General features: G+C 39.5%; 1 protein-coding gene and 1 pseudogene across 3 annotated transcripts in view; both read right to left on the bottom strand.

The window, feature by feature from the left end:
- Positions 1-4405: 4405 nt before the first annotated feature.
- Positions 4406-23070, bottom strand: part of NPHP1 (nephrocystin 1) — a 59258-nt gene continuing 40593 nt past the window's right edge. For all 3 annotated transcript variants that reach the window (XM_072770275.1, XM_072770276.1, XM_072770277.1), the window contains 4 exons: positions 13725-13837; positions 10161-10234; positions 6391-6435; positions 4406-4777 (listed from right to left, as the gene is read on the bottom strand). In XM_072770275.1, coding sequence (XP_072626376.1) covers positions 4505-4777; positions 6391-6435; positions 10161-10234; positions 13725-13837 — 505 coding nt within the window. In that variant the 3' untranslated portion in view covers positions 4406-4504. The remainder of the gene's footprint in view (positions 4778-6390; positions 6436-10160; positions 10235-13724; positions 13838-23070) is intronic.
- Positions 17889-19124, bottom strand: LOC140600685 (L-lactate dehydrogenase B chain-like; annotated as a pseudogene).

The following is a 23070-nucleotide window of genomic DNA, read 5'->3' as shown; positions in this document are numbered from 1 at the left end:
TTCAAATGGATCCTTGTGAGTTTGTCTGGCTTCATACCTCACACCGTAAAAACCACTCAAGACTGAGATCATACCCACTCTATTCCAGGCCCTGTCTCATCACCATCCAGCCCACACATGCAGACAAGGGAATCACAACATTTTTCGCCTCCAGCAGATCTGATGGATATGACCCTCAATCATTCATAAGAGGCTGGGATGTTGGGGAAGAGAGGGCCATGTAGTTTCCAGTTTTAAAGCCCCTCCTTGCCCTGCCCCCCACAGTGGTTCTGATGTGGGGAGTCCCCGTGGCCTCACAGCACATACGGGTCACTGGGCAAAGGTCTGCTAATCCCCCTGTTGCTGCTCCCCCACCAAGCCTCTCACAATTAATTCAGTGTTGCCAAGTCACGCTCCCTGAAACAGACCCTAGGACTCATTTCCAGGATGTTTTTGGCTGCCTGACAACCTCTTCCTGTTTTGGAAGCTAGAAAGTGACATTTAAAAAGCCAGGGAGGTTTCAGTGTTTTTTTTTTTTTTTTTTAAAGATTCCATTGACTGAAGAGAGAATGTGGAGTCTCTCAATGGCAGAGACATGCTCACCCCTGAGGAACTGTTGCCTACACTTAGACTAAGTGCCTCAGTGCCTCACTTTTTGGCCTGATCATTTCTGAAACTGTTTTCTCTCATGTTCCCATATTTTCCTCATGTGTCAGAGACGATGAAGTTGCTCCCACTTGTTAATCATGACACATTTCAAATGACCACAGAAGATAGTCTGAAAACACATTCTAAAGAAAGCTTGCTCTCTTCATGTGCACATTGGCTGAAAGGAATTCGCCAGCAATATTTTCTTTCATTCAAAATGCCCAACCTCTGGTTTAATACTAAGCTAAGTGATTAACTAAATAAAAAGGTAGGATAGGGAATTAAAGATTCCATAGAGGTGCGCCTGGGTGACTCAGCCGGTTAAGTGTCTGCCTTCACTGTCCCAGTGTCAGGCCCTGGGATCATGGCCTGGGATCGAGAGTCCCACATTGGGCTCCCTGCTCAGTGGGGAGCCTGCTTCCCCTTCTTCCTCTGCCTCTCTCCCTGCTTGTGCTCTCCCTCGTTTTTGTGCTTACTCTCTCTCCTTCTCAAATAAATAAGATCTTAAAAAAAAAAATTCTACCAAAACATGACCTTCACAATGGCAAGTGACATGGTTTCATGGTATCTTCCAACAAGACTACAGGGACCCAAGATGAGGCAGCTTATGACAGAACGGGGAAAAGTCCTGGTTACACTCTCACCACCTCCATTTGGAAAGGCAGGAACCCCTTTCCCTTGGAGCAGGAGCTAAGGAGGGCCATGGCCCCTGAGAAAGGGGAGGCAGCACCTGGGAAAGAGATGGGGCAGCTGCATCATGACGGCCATAAGAATGGTGTCTGGACATCCAGCTGCCCACATGGCACAGAGGGGAGACAGAGATTCTCCAGAAAACAGCTCTTGGAGATACAGCAGATGTCTTTTTCAAGGCCAAGTTCCCTCGTCAGATTTGAGGCTGGGAGCCCTGTCACACCATGTTACTTTGTGAGATGAAGGCCCAGGTAGCCTTTAGATTAAGGGCTTAGTGCAAGCTCAGATGAAGCTGAGCAGTTTCATGATAGATGGATCTCTAAAAGTAAATGCCTCTTCTAAGGCAGCATGTGGCCAGGAAAAGTACCTCAATTGGTTCTCTGGCTATTTAGATTAAACTCTAATTGGTCATGTGTTTCTTCAAACGGCCCTTTCATGTTTTATTTGCACATGCAAGTCCTCAACGTTTGTCCTGATGAGAGGAATATCTTACGTTGCAGAACATTTTATGTGGTAGCTTTACTTCCCATATTAGCTGTGCTACTTACTGGCTTTGACTTTGGACAAAGTGCTTATCCTGCTTGGCCTGTTTCTTTAGTAGCTACAGGAACAAACCAGTATCTATTTCCCATAGTAGTTGTGGGGATTAGCCTAGTTAACTGAGAATACACACAGTAGGCACTTCATAAATGGCAGCTGTACTACTACTAACAGTGAAAGCTTGGGACAATTCGCCAGCAGTCACAAGTTTATTTGAAATGCAACAAAACGTTTGTTCTTTGATATAGGGGTGGGTTAACTCATTCCTCAAAGCCTGAAAGGTTTTTGTTTATTTTAAAAGAGCATTTATATGGACTTGAGATTTATTTAATTTGAGAGAGAGAGAGAGAGAGAGGAAGAGAGCGAGTGTGTGGCATGTAAGAGCAGGGGAAGGGCTGAGGGAGAGAATCTTCAAGCAGATTCCCTGTTAAGCATGGAGCCTGACATGGGGCTTGATTCCACAACCCATGAGATCAGGACCGGAGCCCAAACTAAGAATCAGATGCTCAACCAACTGAGCGACCCAGGTGCCCCCTGAACACATATGGACTTGAAAAAGCAAAACTAGATCCTACTTTTATATCTAATTAAGATAAAGTACATTCAAATACTAGATTGAATCAAATGATTAATAGGACAGTTTTCTCCGATTTCCCCTTCCTTTCACAACACAAATTTTATTAGCAATGATCATTTATATATGCTAGATACTAGGCTATTTTTTTTTCTAAGCTATTTTTTAAATAAATTTTTTATTGGTGTTCAATTTGCCAACATATAGAATAACACCCAGTGCTCATCCCATCAGTGTCCACCTCAGTGCCCGTCACCCAGTCACCCCCACCCCCCGCCCACCTCCCCTAGTTCGTTTCCCAGTTAGGAGTCTTCATGTTCTGTCTCCCTTTCTGATATTTCCCACTTATTTTTTCTCCTTTTCCTTTTATTCCCTTTCACTATTTTTTATAGTCCCCAAATGAATGAGACCATATAATGTTTGTCCTTCTCCGATTGACTTATTTCTCTCAGCATAATACCCTCCAGTTCCATCCACGTCGAAGCAAATGGTGGGTATTTGTCATTTCTTTTTTTTTTAAAGATTTTATTTATATATTTGTGATAGACATGGGGCAGGGGGGCAGAGGGAGAAGCAGGCTGCATGCCAGGAGCCTGATGTGGGACTCGATCCCGGGACTCCAGGATCACGCCCTGTGCCAAAGGCAGGCGCTGAACTGTTGAGCCACCCAGGGATTCCCGTATTTGTCATTTCTAATGGCTGAGTAATATTCCACTGTAGATACTATGCTCTTAATAGACATAGTTTGCAATTATTTTCTCCCATTCTGTGCATTGTATTTTCACTTTCTTTTTCTTAATCATTTTATTTTTTTTTCATCATGATAAGTGCACTCTTTAATTTCCATTCCCTATTTCCCCTATCCCTAACCTTAACCTTATTTTCTCCCTGGGAACCATTACTTTCTTCTTTAGTCTAGAGTCTGTTTCTTGGTTTGTCTTTTTCCCTTTGCTCGTTTGCCTTCTTAAATTCCACACATGAGTGGGATCACATAGTATTTGTCTTTCTCAATTTCCCTCAGCATGATACTCTCTAGTTCCACCCATGTTGTTGCAAATGGCAAGATTTCATTTTTTCAATGGCTGAAAAATATTCCATTGTATATATACCACATCTTCTTTATCCACTCATCTATTGATGGACACTTGGGCTGCTTCCATAGTTTAGCTATTGTGAATAATGTTGCTATAAACAGAGGTATAAATATCCCTTTGGATTAGTTTTTGTATTTTGGGGTTAAATACCCAGTAGTGAAATTACTGAATTATAGGGTAGTTCTATTTTTAATTTTTTGAGGAAACTCCATACTGTTTTCCACAGTGGCTATACCAGTTTGCACTCCTACCAATAGTCCACAAGGGTTCCCCTTTCTCCACATCCTCACCAACACTTGTTTCTTGTGTTTTTGATTGTAGCCATTCTGATGGATATAAGGTGATATCTCATTGCATTTTGATTTGCCTTTCCCTGATGATGAGTGATGCTGAGCATCTTTTCATGTGTCTGTTGACCATCTGTATATCTTCTTTGGAGAAATGTCTATTCATGTCTTCTGCTCACTTTTGAACTGGATTATTTGTTTTTTGGGTATTGAGTTATATCAATTCTTTATATGTTTTGGATATTAACCCTTTATGTCATTTGCAAATATTGTCTCCCATTCAATAGGCTGCCTTTTAGTTTGTTTCCTCCAATGTGTAGAAGCTTTTTATTTTGATGTCATCCCAATAGTTTATTTGTATTTTCACTTGCCTGAATAATTGCAAATTTAGCTTTGATAAAAATCTTGCTTTTATATGAATCTATGGATAGTCAACTTAAATATAAGTTAGTTGGTTTTGAAAAAAAAATTTCCCTAAATTTCAATAACACTATTCCTTATCAAATGTATTTTATTGTATTAACACATATTCAAATTATCAAGTAGGTATTTCTTATAGAATGTAGTCTGTACAAAAAAGAATAAAGCCTAAATGATAATGTGACAGTTACTTTGGTTCTGTCATTTTATTCAGGTCATCAAGGAGGGTCCATCAGATTCAGTGGGAAGCTTGAGGGTCAAAGACCACCACTTCAGGCTACATTCTTTCTTATTTCACCCAACAAGTCATAGGTCTGCTCTGAAATGTCAAAAGGTTCATGGACTCCATCTGGTGACAGCAGAGCTTGGAGGGCACCCCCATTTTCTTGGTTTTGCTTAAGGAAGTCAGCAATTACTTTCCACCGGGCAGCCTCTGTCTCTTCTTCTGCCCACCTGAATGGGGGCAGGAGTGTGGAATGCAGAAGAGGGACCACACAGTCGTGGTAAACCAGGAGAAACATGGCCTTCAGGAACTCTTTGTCTCTCTGGGAAAACACCACCAACACAAATGAGTGTGAAATAAACGACATCATTAGCTTTTAAGTGTTAAATTCTATTAACTCTGTAAACTAAAGTTTATCTAAGGGGAGGGATGGAGGGTGTCATTAATGTCTGGCAAGTAACTGACTCTGAACCAGCTACTCAGTCAGGAAACAGAATTCTCTGAAGTGGATGCAAGCAAGAGTCACCTTGGAGGAGAGAAGAGCTGTTCTCCTTGAGAGTCTGGGAGAGACTCAAGACTAGCATGTCTCCTGAGCTTCCCTGAGGGCATCTCACACATTCCATCAAGGACATTGGGGTGCTGAAATCTAATTCTGGTGACAAGGGTGTGGTTCCAGGTAAACATAACTAAAACACAATATGAAGTCAGCTGTATCCACTTAATTAGATTACAGCCTATCAGAGACAATGTCAAGTTATTATAGGAGAAGGGTGGCATGAAATCCAGAGGAGATCCTAGGAGTAAAAGTGTGCAGACCCTCTCCAGACAACAAGGGTACTGCAGTATGGACACAACCAGTCAACCCCTGACACTGACAGGCTGGGGAGCACAGCAGTCTGAAGGTAGAGATATTTATACACAGCAGATCTACACATAGATACCACCCGTCCAAGCAACCATGTGGGGGGGGGGGGGGCAATTTCTACAGGCCTGAGACCCAGCACGTTGTTCACTGCTGTCCTAGAAAAGCAGTACACCTGCCAGTTTTAGCAAAGGTCAAGTGTAAACAGTACTGGTCAAATGGAAGCTCAAATAAGGTTACAACACACTTTTACAACATATAGTGTCTGTGTCTGCGTGTTTGTATATACACATATATTATTTATAATACAGTTTATGTTTCTTAAAATTTTTAGGAGTTTTGGTTTGTTCTCCTATGTTCCTTGTAGTTAATTAACACTTTAGACTTGAAATCCAAAAACCATGGACCATGAGTCAAATGTGGCCTACTACCTATTTTTATAAATAAAGTTTTACAAAAATTCAGCCATGCTCAGAGTTTACAGAAGTCTGCAGCTGCTTTTGGACTACACTGGCAGAGTGGAGTATTGTACTAGAGACCTTACTGCCTACAAATCCAAAAAAATTTTCTATGTGGCTCTTCACACGAGAAGTTTGTCAACCTTGGATTAGAGCAGTGAAGCCATTACTCACTGATTAATACAAGCTGTTTGGTAATCTCCAAGCGTCCATGGTAATGTAAGCATGAGCCATGCATTTTTTCAATGTATTAGACTGGTTAGGCCAATTTTCTTTTTCCTTCTCCTTAAATGATATGGACTTTGAGAGCTAGAGGAACCTTTTTTTAAAGTAAGAGAAATTTGATAGCCAACTGGAGACTTTGTTTAGAAACTTCTCCTCAAATAACATTCAGTGATCTGAAACGATTATTTTGATCAATTATTTCTTTTCACATTGGAAATCACTCAACCATACCCTTTTTGGAACATGTCTTTGCAACCACGATGACACAGTTTAACTGGTTAAGAGAGACTAGGACTATGGCTACTTTGGCTAAGACAGAGGCATTATTAGCATGTGTAAGCAAGCCATGAGCTCTGCAAACATTCAGTTCAGTGTGGAAAACTGCATTACCTTCTCTGATCTTTTTAATGTGCTTTCTTTCTCAGCCCAGGAACTCTAAAAAGCAAATCAATATGTTATATTAATCCTAGTATTCACAAGCCTTTGCCACACTTCTGTGACTTCATGGTAATTTAACGTATGGATAGGGCTAAAAAACCTGTACAGGCCCTACATATATAAGTGAATCTATAGGTACCAAGTGCTAACAACCCAGAACCAGACCAAATGGGCCATGAAAGTTGCCTTAGAAGCATCATGATTCTTAGAAGTCGAAACTAATTTAAGAACAGAATCAGTGAAACAGTAACACATCCTTGCAAAATGCATAAACATTGCACCTGAACAGTAAAATACCATTAAGGTTTTAAAGTCAGATGATAATGAACATAGAGAACTCTACCAAATACCATACTTCTTTGCAATTCTGTCTGCCATGATGATGACAGGGGTCAGAGGGAGATAAAAGGAAGTATAGCTTTGCAAGTAAATATCCCCATCTGTCCACAAAGCTTCACACAAGCTTCTTTAAAGAAATAAAAAAAACCTCCCAAAGTCCAATTAATCCCACAGAAATACGAACTGAAGACTTTTTCAGCATCAGTTCTGAGCAAACTATGAGCAAGGAGGGATGTGCCCATTCTCCCAGTTGCTTCCTCTAGGCCTCCATTTGGTGCCCAGTTGTGGGTATTCTCCTGTTGTGCCTGATTTCATGGATTCCATGAAAGCATCAGCTCTTGTCTCAGTCGGGAGGCCTGGGGGTGAATATGACATATGGCACCAAGAACAAGATTCTCCATGAAATGAAGGAGAAGTTTCCTATTGAGAGACTACAGGCTGTTCCTCTAATGAGCCATGTCTTGGACGGTCATATTTACCATAATCTGTTTCGATGAATGGTCAGTTATTACCATGAAAGAACTACCTGATGAGACTGTGGTCCACTACCCTATTGACTGCTGTACCTGTGGGTCCTGGAGAGTTTGAAGAGGACCCTTAGAGAGGCAGGGTGCTTTACTAAACAGGTCAGGTGCTATTATTATTAAAACACTACCAACAAACTAAACTTAGCTAAGTTGATGCTAGGAGGCTCACATACTTCATGATATAAACTTTAAAAGGTACCTGGCTTCACATAACTATCAGTTAGCAACGTTAGACTTAACATTGAGTAAAATTTGTCTATTGTTTCTTAGTTGTGTCAAGGTCCCACTTCATTTTTCACTGAGCTACCAGCAAGCAGTAAGGTGTCTCACCTATTACTATAGGTGACTCAGTGGCGAACAGTGTGTGTGTGTGTGTGTGTGTGTGTGTGTGTGTGTGTGTGTGTGTCGGGGGGGGGGGGTTCACTACTATACACTAAGATCCGTTTCTTTCTTCCTTCTGGAGCAAACAGAAGACTCCATCTCCCAGCTCCCTTGAAGTTAAGTGGGGCCATGTGACTGGTTCTGGTCATTGAAACGTGAGTAGAAATGGCTTATGCCACTTTAGGGCAAAGGCAGTGGAAAGCCCAAGGACAATCCTCTATTCTCTCTTTTCCTGCAGATGCAGCTGGCAACAGAGGAAGCCACTTGTTCCAGATGATGCTGTAAGAAAGTGGAACCTCCACCAGCCTGCGTCCTTGGGTGACTATGGAGCAGAGTCTTACATTGATCCATGCTGGGTAGGCGCCATGAGGGAGAAATCAACCTGTATTAGCTACCACTGCCCAGGCTGGCTTAACCTAAGTAACACGGTATGCCATGAAAGAAGGCTCAAGAGTACAAATAAAGCACTCTTTTTTATTTTTATTATTTATTGTACAAATAATTAATTTTGGAAAAGTTAAGAGAATACAGGTAAACAAAATAACTCATGATCCAGAGGTAATCCTATGTATTATCTTTCTAGAGTATATTCTTCCAGTTATTTTTACAGGCAGATATATAAATGTAAATATATATATTTAAATACACTTAACTACAACTCAAATTTTTTTTCACTTTAATAATGTATATGATCAACTTTATCTACATGCCTTTTCTTTTCTTTCTTTTTTTTTTTTTTTTTTTTTACATGCCTTTTCTTGAGCCTGTGGCATATCTAGACATACCCAGAGCAGACCTGCAGTGCACTTCTCTGGGCTATCTGCTCATCAGTAAATGTGGAATTTAAACTAGGTTAGCCCTAAGGTTCTGTCCTAACTCCAATGCCCAGACTCTATGACTGCTACACACCTAGAGAAATATGCCAGTGCCCTACACAGTGCCTTAGCCACAGTGAGGTCTCGTAAACTATTTGTCGAATGAATCAATGGACCTGTGTTCTGTATAATGAATAAACATGATACTAGTGACTTTATAGGGGAAAAAAGAAAAATTCTGCATTATCTAATGTGAGTGCCATATGAACTTTTCTGAAATTATGGATAATCATATTCCATTAAGTCTTTTTTGCAGAAAACTTCATTGTTACTGTTGACACCCCAGACCTGGCCAAACCATTACATGAAATCAGCTTTCAAGTCTAATAAAAATCTTTGTAGGTGATTACTTCCTCCTTCCATTTCTGTCAGGCCCACTGGACCTCTATCCTTATAGATAGGAATCACCTCCTAGCATAGCTCACCTTCCTTCTGCACATGTACTTTTCTACCTGTGTGTCAGGAGCTTTCCTAAAGCAGAACCCTGTACAGATTTACCCACTACCTACCATATACTCTTCACTGGCAATGTGAAAATCAGATCAACTCTGCCCATCTGCATATGACATTCTACACGCCAAAGTGGATCCTTTGCTCTTCTATTACTCGCTATTCCTTTCTGCTTCAAAACATCGGTTCATGGTGATCCTTCTACCTGTAATGTCCTCCCTTTCATCTCAGCACATCAAAATTTGATTTGGCCCCAACTTTTTATTAGGTCTTTCTCACCAAGAACCTCTTGTGAAAAACACTTATCCTCATTTGCTGCCCTCTTTAAATATTCAAGGTCCTGGATTATACATCCCCAGTGGCACTTACCATGTTATCAGGGTACTGCCTTGAAGCCATAATGGACTCGTAATATTTGTTGACTGATATATTAAGCTAAACTTTATGAAACTGACATTTTTGAAAGTCACAAAATGGCTAAAAATTAGAGATTTTATAGGGTTCAAACTAATACCCAGTTGCAATTTCATATAAGCAGACAGTATATGTTGAATTAAAACAAAACTGATAGGGACACCTGGGTGGCTCAGTGGTTTAGCACCTGCCTTCGGCCCAGGGCATGATCCTGGAGTCACAGGATTGAGTCCTGCATCGGGATCCCTGCATGGAGCCTGCTTCTCCCTCTGCCTGTGTCTCTGCCTCTCTCTCTCTCTCTGTCTTTCTCTCACTCTTTCTCTGTGTCTCTCATGAATAAATAAATAAAATTTTTAAAAAATGATATATGTACCCTGATTCTCCTCTGAAAGGTCAGTCTATTTATCTAACAAACCATTTTGGATTTTTGCTTAGGATACAATCAGTGGCCATCTTAAGTCAAGGAATAAAGAATAGGAAAGAGATTGCAATAGCGTACATAGCAGGTACTCCATCTGCTTATTGGGTCAGGGGAAGCAGCCCTGGGAAATAGTATTCATACTAAGGAAGAAAGGATGAGAGCAAGTTAACTAGACAATGTACAGGGGTTGGGAGACACTGTCCAAATTGGAAAAACAATCAAACCAACGGTAGAGCAGGTGTCAGAACTCACTAACATGGTATGTTCAATTGTTTTCAGAACCCATAGGTTTCTATCATGATGTGTGCTACCCACCCTGAGTGCATCCATCATGTCAGGCTGCTCCAAGAGCTTGGGGAAGGTGGCCAACACTGGGTTACTAATTAAATCTGAAATACAAAAGAACAAAAAGGATTTTATATAAACTTCATCCAATGTATTTGACTGCAACAGACATAAAAACATTCATTCAGACAAAAATTATTATGCTACATGATTTGTTGATAATACATTCTATACATTTTAACTTCTAGGAGGGCTCAAAACTGTCTGCTCAATCTCCATCCACCCCTAAACTCATACTCCAGGGAGTTATGAAATGAGTCTTGTACCAAGTAGACAGAGCTTTTAGGGTGAAAGTAAAGTGGCTCTGAACAGAATAAAACTAGAAAATTTTGTTCTCCTTTCTTTGCTGTTTTCCAACCTCTCTTTCCTCCTTATGACATAACTGAAGTATGGTAAAAGTAACTAGAGAAGTACAACTCAACACCAAAAAACCAAATACTCCAATTAAAAAATGGGCAAAAGACATAAACAGACATTTCTCCAAAGAAGACATACATGTGTCAACAGACACATGAAAAGATGCTCAATATAACTAATCATCAGGGAAATACAAATCAAAACTACAATGACAGGAGCACCTGAGTGGCTCAGTTGGTTAAGTATCCAACTCTTGATTTCAGCCTAGATCATGATCTCAGGATCATGAGATTGATCCCTGCATTGGGCTCTGAGCTGAGTGTAAAGTCTGCTTAAGATTCTCTCTCCTCCCTCCGCCCCTCCCTGCCCCTGCACTCTCTCTCTCTCTAATAAAAAAGAAACACAAACCACAATGAGATAACACCTCATACCTGTCACAATGGCTAAAATAAAAAGCACAAGAAATAAGTACTGGCAAGGATGTGGAGAAAATGGAACCCCCATGCACTGTTGGTGGGAATTCAAATTGACACAGACACTGTGGAAAACAGCATGGAGGTTCTTCAAAAAATTAAAAATGGAATTATCATATGATCCAGCAATTCCCCTACTGGGTATTTACCCAAAGAATCTGAAAAGATGTATGTGCCTCCATATTTATTGCAGCATCATTCACAATAGCCAAATTATGGAAGCAGCCCAGTATCCACAGACTGATGAACAGATAAAGAGATACACACACACACATACACAGAGGACTATTATTCAGCCATAAAAAGAAGGAAATCTTGCCATCTGCAATAACATGGATGGATCTAGAAGGTAAAATGCTAAGCAAAATAATTCAGAGAAAGACAAATCACATATGATTTCAATCATATGTGGAATTTAAGAAACAAAACAAACAAAGAAAAAGAGACAAAATGAGAAACAGACTCTTAACCATAGAGAACAAATTGATACTTATCAGAGAGAGGTGCGTGGGGGATGGGTGAAATAGATGAAGGGGATGAAAAGTACACTTATCGTGAAGAGGACTGAGTAATGTATAAAATTGTTGAATCACTATATGTACACCTGAAACTAATATAACACTGAATATCAAGTATACTAGAATTCCTGCTGAGCTGGAACTAGTAAGTGCTGGGGGACAGGAGACACGGTGCAAGCTGCTCAGGAACTGACTCCAGTCCTGGAGTCAGAAAGGACTCCGGAACTGGTGTTTGGGGTTAATGGATGGTGGTGGATGAAAATGAAAGGAATCAGGAGTTGAGGATTCTAGCCATAGTCCTAAATACTGTATAGGAGAATACTGATATTTCACAATAAATAATGGCAAATGAAACACCTTTGCAAAGAAGCACACCAGAAAGGACACTCTTAAAATGACATGGGCAATATATTTTGCTACCTTGCATCCTCAGTAGAGAAAAATCGTTCCTCTAGGTCTTATCAGGGTTATTCTGATGGTCAGATTCAAATGATGAAATTGGTTCTGAGTAACCTCCTTCCCAACAGGAAAGCTAATAACCCTCTAATAAGTCTTATCATTCATGAAGTTTCTTTCGAGTTACTAAAATAAATTCAAAGGCAAGCGATGATGAAGAAGTTCAAAGTGTCCTTCCCTTGGAGTTATAATTGTTCCTTGAGAAATGGTGGTACCTCCCTGTTGTAGAGTTCCATTTCTCTCTCTTAAGTCCTGGGAAAGGACTCCTGTCTAACCATGAACTCTACTTGTCCACAATTGCTAAGCCATCATAGGGCTCTTGGTCCTACTCACTCTGTTTCAGCCACACTGGCCTGCTTTCAACTGTAATCCCTCCAACATACTTGGGTTGTTTTGCCTTGGGTCTTCAGATACACTGGCCACTCTGCTCAGATAGGCTCTTCCTCCATATCTTAAACTCCTCTCTCAGGTCTTATCTTAAATATTACTTGCCTAGAGACTTCCCTCAGGTCTTCCTAGTGTATGTTCATGTTGGCTTTCTTCCTTTAAAATACTTATTTTATAAGGTTGAAAAGGATTATTTATATAATCTTGTGTTTGAAGTCTGTCACGCCACCAGGGTGAGGATGTATCTGTTACAACCGCCTACTACATGCTTGGCATATAGGAAGCACTCTATACATATCTGCTTTCTAATTTACTGAATTCAAAGACTATTCATTAAAATTAAACTATTTTTAGAGGTAATTTTTTTTTTAAGATTTTAGTTATTTATTACAGAGGGTAGGGGAGAAGGGAAAAGCAGAGGGAAAAGGACAAGCAGACTCCATGCTGAGCACAGAGCCCAACATGGGGCTCAATCTTAGGACCCTGAGATCATGACCTGACCTGAATGCAAGAGTTGGATGCTTAACCTATTAAGCTACCCAGGCACCCCTAAAGGCAATTCTTATAACATATGTATATCTCTTTGCAAGTTTAATCATGTGTGATAACTCATTGATTTTTTAAAATTACTTTTTAACAATTTACTTGGAAAAAGTTTCAAGCTTACAAAGAAGTTACAAGAATAAAAATAGAACACTGGAGTACCTTTTATCTGTATTTAATTTTAACTAATCTGTTGACATTTAACTTCACACATTAAGAATCAGTTATTTTGGGTGATTTTGGTCTCTTCCCAAAAAGATGATGTACATACCAAACATGCGGTATAAACATATTATTCAAGACACCGAGGGGAAATATGATTATATCTGAGTTTTAGGATCTCGAATCTCCATAATTTGTAATGTAAAAATATGCATATTGTAAAGAACTGAATATATACTGAGCTCACACAGGATATATACAGGTGTACGATGGGGTACAATACTGTGCAACGAGGTAGTTTATTTATTTACTTTAAAATATTTTATTTATTTATTCATGAGAGACATAGAGAAAGAGGCAGAGTCATAGGTAGAGGGAGAAGCAGGCTCATGTGGGACTCAATCCTGGGACTCCAGGACCACAACCTGAGTCAAAGGCAGACGCTCAACTGCTGAGCCACCCAGGCGTCCCTCAAGGTAATTTATTGACACTGATGCTATTCTAAATATTTTATTCCAAAAAATAAATATTTTATTCCAAATGTTACCTTCAGAAGCAGAAGATAAAGGCTGGCGTAGGTTACATTTACTCAAAGCATGATGCATTACTATATATAAGGAAATTGCAAAGACTCTTACCAGCACTTTGCATGCTCGTCCTGTCTTTCAGGAGTACATCTCCAAGAATTTGGCGATAAAATATCAACAAATGAATGGTACACATACTTCCAATTAATGTTTCTGGCAGTAAACTGTTAAAGAAGAAAAATATGTATTCATTAAACAATTCCCTACAATCTCACCTACAGTGTTTTTTTAAATATATACTTACTACTTTAATGAACAGTTCCAAGTTTTGCTTCATTATTGGAAAAAAGTTTTAACAGTTTTAAAGAAAATTCCCACTATAAGTTGCCTACAGTAAGCCTCAGAAAACTACTATTTCTATGTGTACACTTTCAAATCTGAACTCTGTTTTGCCATTCTTGTGTTTCCATTTTAGGGCATTCACCCATGTTATATGTTAAGTAAAGAAGGAAAGTCACCAATTACATGTTTGGGGAAGAAGGGGATTAGTCAGCTACCAGTTTTGACAAAGCCTTGTAGCCACTCCTCCTGATGCGATGAATGAAAAAGGACACACGAGGAGTTCAGACTGTTCCTTGGTGCCTGGTGGAATGTGGGAGGGGTGTGGCAGACCTGGACTGAATTCTGACTTTGCTTCTTCCTAGCTATGTGGCTTAGGGTTAATTATTGTCCTTTTGTTTTGGTTTCCTCATTTTAGAATGCAGAGAGTAATACCTCTGTTTCAGAAACTTACTAAAAGGATTAAATTGAGGTAAGTGTGAAGTACTTAATGTAATGTCTGGTCTATAGTAAGGGCTCAAAAAACAAAAAAAAAATTTCAATATTGATGGTAAGTTTGTATCAGTTTAAAATAGGTTCCTATAACTTTAAGATGTTATATGGAATCCCCATGATAACCACAAAGAAAAAAACCTATAGAATATACACAAAGGAAATGAAAAAGGAATCAAAATGTGCCACTACAAAAAAATTAATCAAACAAAAAAATTAAAAAAAAATCAAATGAAAGGAAATGAAAAAGGAATCAAAATGTGCCACTACAAAAAAATTAATCAAACAAAAAAATTAAAAAAAAATCAAATGAAAGGAAATGAAAAAGGAATCAAAATGTGCCACTACAAAAAAATTAATCAAACAAAAATAAAATAAAATAAAATAAAATAAAATAAAAGGCAGGCATTAAGGGAGGAAATGAGGCATAGAAAAGTCCCCCAGAAGATGTACAGAAAACAAATCACAAAATGGCAGTACTAAACATTCCCTATCAGTGATTACCTTAAAAATAAAAGGATTAAACTTCCCAGTCAAAAGATACAGAATGAGCAGAAAAAATAGGATCTAACTATATTCTATCTACAAGAGACTCACTTTAGATCTATGGACACTCATGGGTTGAAAATGAAAGGACAAAGATACTCCATGCAAATAGTAAACAAAAGAGAGCAGGGGTGGCTATCTTAATAGCAGACAAAACAGACTTTAAGTTAAAAAAAGTGTTAAAAAGACAAAGAAAGATATTATATAATGATAAAAGGGTCAATGCACCAAGAAGATATAAAGATTATAACATACACAACAAATATTAGAGATACTAAGTATATGAAGCAAACATCAACAAAACTGAAGAGAGAAATACACAGATCTACAATCATAGTAGGAGAATCTAATACACCACTTTTAATAAAGAACAACCAGACAAAAAATAAATAAGGTAATAGAAGACTGTAGACTAACTGTAACTAAAGAAATATACAGAACACTTCACTCAGTTAATAGCAGAATACACATTTTTCTCAAGTGTGCATGGGATATTCTTCAGGATAGATCATATATTAGGCTACAACACCAGTCTTAATAACTTAAAAGACTAAAGTCATACAAAGTATATTTTTTGATCACAAGTGAATGAAATTAGAAATCAACAGAAGAAAAAATAGAAAATTCACAAATATGTAGAGATTAAACACCACACTCTTAAGCAATCAATGGCTCAAAGAGGAACTCATAAGGAAAATTAGAAAATATCTGGAGACAAGTAAAATGAAAGCATAACATACCAAAACTCATGGAATACAGTGAAAGCACTGCTAAGGAATAGTTTATAGCTATAAATGCTTACATTAATAAAGAAGAAAGATCTCAAATCAACCACCTAACTTTGAATCTTAAGGAACTAGGAAAGAAAAAAAAACAAATGAACCTAAATATAGCAAAAGGAAAGAAATAATAAAGAGTAGAGCAGGGATGAGCAAAATAACAGAAAACAACATATAAAATCAATGAAAGCAAGAGTTGGTTCTTTGCAAAGATCAACAAAATCAATACTGTTAGCTAGAGGACTAAGAGAAAAGAGAAAAGATTCAAGTTATAAAATCAGAAATGAAGAGAGATGCTGCTACTGATTTTACAAAAATACAAAAAGGATTGCAGACAGAACTATGAATAATTGTATATCCACAGGTTGGATAATCTAGATGAAATGGACAAATTCCTAGAAACACACAACCTACCAAGGCTGAATCAGGAATAAATAGAAAATCTGAATAGACATAACTAGTAAGGAGATTGAATCAATAATCAAAGACTTTCCAATGAATAAAACACCAGGACCAGATGGCTTCACTGGTAAATTCTATCAAATATCTAAAAAATTAATATCTATCCTTTTCAAACTCTTCCATAAAATTGAAAAGGAAGGATTACTTCCACAATCATTCTCTAAGACCAGCATTATCTTGTTATTGAAGCCAAAGACACACAAAACTACAGATCAATATCCCTGATGAATATTGATGCAAAAATCCTCAACAGAAACTGTCAAACAGAATTCCACAGCACATTAAAAGGTTTATACACTATGAACAAGTGGGATTTATTCCTGGAATGCAAGGATGGTTCAACATTAGAAAAATCCATGTGATATACTGCATTAACAGAATGAAGGAAAAAACCCCATAGGATCTTCTCAACTGATGCTGAAAAAGAATTTGAGGGATTCATGCATTGCTCAGCAGGTTGAGTGTCTGCCTTTGGCTCAGGGTGTGATCCCAGAGTCCTGGAATCAAGTCCCACATCGGGCTCCCATAGCCCAGTTGGTATATCCTTTTCTGCCTCTCTCCCTGTCTCTTATGAATAAATAAATAAAATCTTAAAAAAAAAAAGAATTTGACAAAATTCAATACTTTTTCATAATAAAAACACTCAACAGAAATAGAAGAAATACTACTAGGAATAGAAGAAAACTACTTCCACATGAAAAAGACCATATATGAAAATCCCACAGCTAATATCATATTCAATGGTGAAAGACCACAACCTTTTTCTCTAAGATCAGAAACAAGACAAGGATGCCTGTTTTCACCATTTGTGTTCAACATAGTACTAGAAGTCCTAGCCAGAGCTCCAAGCAAGAGAAAGGAACAAAAGGCATCCAAATTGGAAAAGACAAGAAAAATTATCTCTGTTCACAGACAACATGGTCTTATATGTAGAAAACCCTAAAGCTTCCACAAAAAAACAGTTTAAATAGACTAATTCAACAAAGTTGTAGTATATAAAATCAGCATACAAAAATTAGTCACAGAGACACCTGGGTGGCTCAGCGGTTGAGCGCCTGCCTTTGGCCCAGAGCTTGATCCTGGTGTCTCGGGATCGAGTCCCATATTGGGCTCCTTGCGAGGAGCCTGCTTTTCCCTCTGCCTGTGTCTCTACCCCTCTCTCTCTGTGTGTCTCTTATGAATAAATAAATAAAATATTTTTTAAAAATTAGTCATGTTTCTATACATTAACAATGAACAGTTTGAAAAGAAATTAAAACCAATTTCATATACAATAGCATCAAAGAGAAAATATTTATAAAAATAGAAGTAAAATTTCAGGGATCCCTGGGTGGCGCAGTGGTTTGGCGCCTGCCTTTGGCCCAGGGCGCGATCCTGGAGACCTGGGATCGAGTCCCATGTCGGGCTCCTGGTGCATGGAGCCTGCTTCTCCCTCTGCCTGTGTCTCTGCCTCTCTCTCTCTCTCTGTGACCATCATAAATAAATAAAAATTAAAAAAAAAAAGAAATAAAATTTCAATATTATTTCAAAAATAATAATCTGAAACATGACAAGTGGGTGCTTTAAAATCCTCACATGACACACACTAAGTGCCTACTGCCTACTGGGATATATTGAGCATAAGAGCTAATGTTAAAAGATACTCAAGGAAATGTCTTGAATCATTTTATTTTTTATTTTTATTTTTTTACGGTAGTTGATTTTATTTGTTCAAGGCTCATATTGCAAGCATTAAACCAAGCATGGGCTTTGATTCTGTGAGCCCAGATTCACATATTTAGGAAGATAAAAGCAAACTGTGATCCATGTATATGGATGAAAAACTAAAGGCTCACAGTTAATCACATCATGGTTTTAAATTTCTACAGCCTAGAAGCCAGAAGTCACAGATCTTTTAGGTCTTTCTGGATATCCCACAAGTTATCTGCACTTTTCTTGCGCTGGGCAACCTCATCATCCTTCAGCTTCTGATTGATCACACTGGTTAAGCCCCGAGTGTTCAGAATACACGGAAGACTCAGGAAGACTTCGTTCTCAATACCATACATGCCCTTCACCATTGTTGACACTGGATGAATCCTGGAGAGATTTTTCAACGTGGATTCAATGAGATCAGCCACACTTAATCCAATAGCCCAGTTGGTATACCCTTTTAGCTTGATGACTTTCAACCACCATCTTACGCACTTCCTTCCAATTTTCACTGTCGTTGTCTGTTCCCATTTCTGGATTCAGTTCCTGAAGAGAAACACCTGCCACATTCACTCCACTCCACACAGCCACACTTGAGTCGCCATGTTCTCCCAAAATCTATCCATGGCAGCTGCTGGGATGAATGCCAAGTTTTTCAGCCATAAGATAGCGAAATCTAGCAGAATCCAGATTACACCCACTTCCAATCACACGGTACTTGGGTAGTCTACTTAGTTTCCAGGTAACATATGTAAGAATATCCACTGGGTTGGAAACCACAATTATGATACAATCAGGACTGTACTTGACTATCTGAGGAATAATGAATTTGAAGACATTAACATTCCTTTGCATCAGATTGAGGTGGCTCTCTCCCTCCTGCTGGAGGACTCCTGCAGTCACCACCACAATCTTAGAATTGGCAGTCACAGAGTAATCTTTATCTGCCACAATTTTAGGTGTCTGTAGAAATAAGCTCCCATGCTGTAGATCATTTCTCCTTTGAGTTTATCTTCTAAAACATCCACAAGGGCAAGTTCATCAGCCAGAGACTTTCCCAGAATGCTAATGGCACATGCCATACCAACTTGTCCAACACCCCACTACAGTGATCTTATTGTTTGGGATTGCAGCCTCTTCTTCTGCAACTGGTGCAATCAGTTTTTCCTTAAGAGTTGCCATTGTGCCCCGGGACCAGCAGCTGTAAGGGTCGCGCGAAGGAGACCGGGTTAGCTGCGCGCATCTCCTCTGGCGCAGGATCCGCAAGGAGAGAGCTCTTGAATCATTTTAAATATACATTTTCTAAACATAGGAAATCTTGAAAACCTTGCAAACAATGTCCTTTATCAAGGAGGCAAATATCTTTGGGCTAAGAAAAACCACCAAAAGTTTAAAAAGAGACTTTTTTTTTTTTAAGATTTTATTTACTTATTCATGAGAGACACAGAGAGAGACAGAGAGAGGCAGAGACATAGGCAGAGGGAGAAGCAGGCTCCATGCAGGGAGCCCGATGAGGGACTCGATCCCGATCCCGGGTCTCCAGGATTACACCCTGGACTGAAGGCAGCGCTAAACCACTGAGCCACCCAGGGGGGCTCGAGAGACTTTAACTTTTGTAAATTAATCCTTTAATTTCTAGAAGAAGTATTTTAGAAGGGAACATTAGTCACAGAGGTAGAGTTCAGGTTTCCAGCCTGTTGGAAGTAAATAGAATGAATGTAATGTCTATGGTGGTGGAGGAGCAATGGATACCCCAGGGGTAGGTTCATGGAATTTAGTAAGTATCCTTGACCACTTCCTAATCAACTCCTGCATTTCTAGAAATATCCAAAAATGCAAGACAGGTTCTCTTCCATTCATATATGGCATTTGGTACACAAAGTTAGAAATTATTGTTTTCTAATCTGGCTACAATGCTAGTCTTGTGTCTGATCTGGATTTCAAAGACTGGTTGCAGAGGACCATGTAAGCTGCCTTGATGCTGCCACATACCTTCTTGGTGTTCAGCTGCAATTCCTAAGGCTTGTTCCACATCCTGTCCTCTGGTCTATGGCTCATTTGGGCAGTGTTTCAGCTGCATGCCCAAACCATGTCTCATGCTGAAGAACAGCCATTGATTTTGCTAGAGGAAGGGGTGTAACCTTCCTTTCATTTTTTCCTCACCTCTCAAGGACCCGCCTGCTCTATCTGGCTGGCATCACTGCCAGCCTGTGGTAGAGGCCTTCGTTCCTCCCACAGTGTAGGCACTCCTTTCCTTCTGGCACTTCCCCATAACATGAGGCAGTACAGCTGCACTTTATTAGTTTTCTTTAGGGAAATCTTCTGATTTTCCCAAACTCAAGAAGACCAGAAAGCTCTGAGCTACTGAGATAGGCTATGCTGAAGAAGTAAAAATATACATCTTTCTGATCTCACAGATACACCAGCAAACTCTGATGGCAGAAGTGCAATGAACAGAATCATGTAATCATGGGCCCCAGGCTAGTAACACTATTACCTCATTTATTTTTAGAAATAATACAATGGAAGTGAAAGAGAAAAAGCAAGCTAGGATACATCAAAAAAGCAAAGACAAATAAACAAGTTTATAGCAAATTTATACACATACACACAGCCTACTTCTACAGATCAGTATTTCTTGGTATCTGTGCTGAACTAATACACTGAGAGTCGTCAAAATTCAGAGCCTTTCAGGGGCTTAAGAGCATGCCTTCGGCCAAATCATATCAAGGTAAAAAAACAAAAACAAAAACAAAAACAAAAAAAACATTGAAAAATAGCTCCAAAATTAGAAAGGCAAGTCTCGGTGAAACTGAAGGATTCTATGTGTTCCCTTATTTGCCTCATGCCAAGAGGGTCACTATGATTACAACTGTCTCCACAAAAGAAGTCCCATGGGCAGGGTTCTGGTGCTGTTTCTTTAGTAAAGGAGACAAACTGGGGCTCCTGGGTGGCTCAGTCAGTTAAGCACCTGCCTTGGGTTCAGGTCATGGTCCCAGGATCCAGCCCCTCATTGGGCTCCTTGCTCACCAGGTAATTTGCTTCTCTTTCTCCCTCTATCCCTCCCCTCCAACTCATTTTCTCTGTCTCAAATAAATAAATCTTAAAAAAAAAAGGAGACAAGTCTACACAGATTAATTTGCATTTTTGCAGGTCTTCACTACACGGATTAATTTGCATTTTTGCAGGTCTTCAGACATCCAAAGGCATACACACGTGAGACTGCTGGTTGGTGAAAGGACAGTGTGAAGCCAGCTAGCACGGGCACTGGGTAAAATGGGTGGGAAGGCAAACTCTCACTGGGCTTCCCATCCTTGGGTCTGTACACATTGTTGTATGTCCCTTGGCATAATGTTAAAAGCCTCTGTCCTTTCTCCTTCAAGCAGAGAATTCTGGCCAAACAAAGGTGAAGTTCTTAAGCAAGGGAGGGTGGGGAGAGAGGTGGGATGTACTTCTGAAGGAAGCAGTCAGGGGAGGAGAGGGGGCTGAGATGGATCAGTCCTGCCTCAGTCTCTACCCTCCAGGGTGTTCAGGCTCAGGGCAGAGATACCCAAAAGTGCCCATGCTGGTGGACCTACAGCACAGCCCTCGCACCACAGCCCATGGGCTCTGCATTGAGGCACGGGGCCTCTGGATTCTCTGAGCCCATGGCCTGGTCTCTGTGAGAGCCAGCCTGAACCTCGGCTGCACTGGAGGGTTGCCTCAGTCCATACTCGACATTACCAGGCATACACACTTCTGGGTCATGCAAAGTGGAGTGGCAATTCAAGACAGGTGCCCCCCTGGGCTCTGGGAGGAGAGAAGAGCACACCCCAAGACAAGGTGAGGGAACTTTAGGGACAGCAGGAGGCAGAGCAGACGTCTGAAGTACACTTTTACACTAAAAGGCAGATTCCTACTTTGAAGTTCTTTAGCAAACATTTTTCCGGTGCCTCGTATATGCTGTGATCAAACAAGCACACCTCAGTTCCTGGGGTCTGGAGGGCAAAGACTCAGGACCCTTCTTTGAGAACCAGTATACACAACACTCACTGCTTTGGAAGCATGGGCCTGCCTACCTGACCTCTGCACCACCCAGTCATATCTGATCTCTAGATTGTAAAAAGTATCTTGGAACCAGTATCTGGGGCCAAAGCAACACTATTAAGAGTTGTGCTTGAAAGACACACTTGGGAGTACTTGGGGACTCCTGGAGGCTTACCAATGAGATGAGGAGTGGGAGGCTGAAGAAGCAGAAGAATGAAGCCAAACAGGATTATGGCTTTTCTTTTACAAAGACTGCTACTGTGCTTCTTCTTCTTTTTTTTTTTTTAATCTTGAAAAATAACAATTTTCCAAGGAGAGATTGGTGAAAAAGGGAATTTATAAGTGCTATAAACATCTGGGGGCAGGGTGGGGGGGGGAGAGTCAAGAGAATGAGTAATACCCATGAACACATCATTAATGGCTATTGAAAGATTTAACTGTTAATACTAGAATTATAAAACACACTTAAGTATCAGATATAAGAATGAGGAGTATTTAAACTAAGGGCATGATCCAGAACAAGAAAAGCAACATTTTAGGAGGCTATGCCAAGTTTTCATCCTATTACTCTGTTTTTTGGTAATGAGCAAGCAAGAAGCAGGTCGTGGTGGAACAGGTCAGCTTCATCAGTTTTCTGTTTCTAGGCACTGCTCCTCCTTTCCACTCTCTTGTCCACCATATGCTCTCTGTGCTAGGTTCTTTTTCTCTATAGCTTCCCATCTTCACATGTGTACATGTCTCCAATCCTTCAAAGACTATTTCAAATCCTCCTGATATCACTAGCTACATAGCACATCTTCACTTAAACAAATTTTATGACATAGCACCATGGACCTAGAATTATATTTGCGTTTATGTATACATATGATAATAATAGTAAATAATTATAGCTAATACTTATTGTGTTTTACTATGTGCCATATACTATAAAAATAATCTAGATGTTTTACATACTTTCTTTTCATTAAACCTCATTATAGTTTCATGGGGTTGATATGTCCTTTGGTATCTTAAGAAAGATAGTTAAATGACTTGTCCAAGAGATTACTGAGTTAGAAGGTGATAGATCTGGGAACCCACTAGAGTAAAAGTTCCTTGAAATAGGTGAAGGGATTAAGAGT

The sequence above is a fragment of the Canis lupus genome, chromosome 12, assembly GCF_048164855.1.
Source record: "Canis lupus baileyi chromosome 12, mCanLup2.hap1, whole genome shotgun sequence".
NCBI classification, from domain to species: Eukaryota; Metazoa; Chordata; class Mammalia; order Carnivora; family Canidae; genus Canis; species Canis lupus.
The sequence above is the reverse complement of the archived record's forward strand: the minus strand, read 5'-3'. Positions and strand labels throughout refer to the sequence as shown.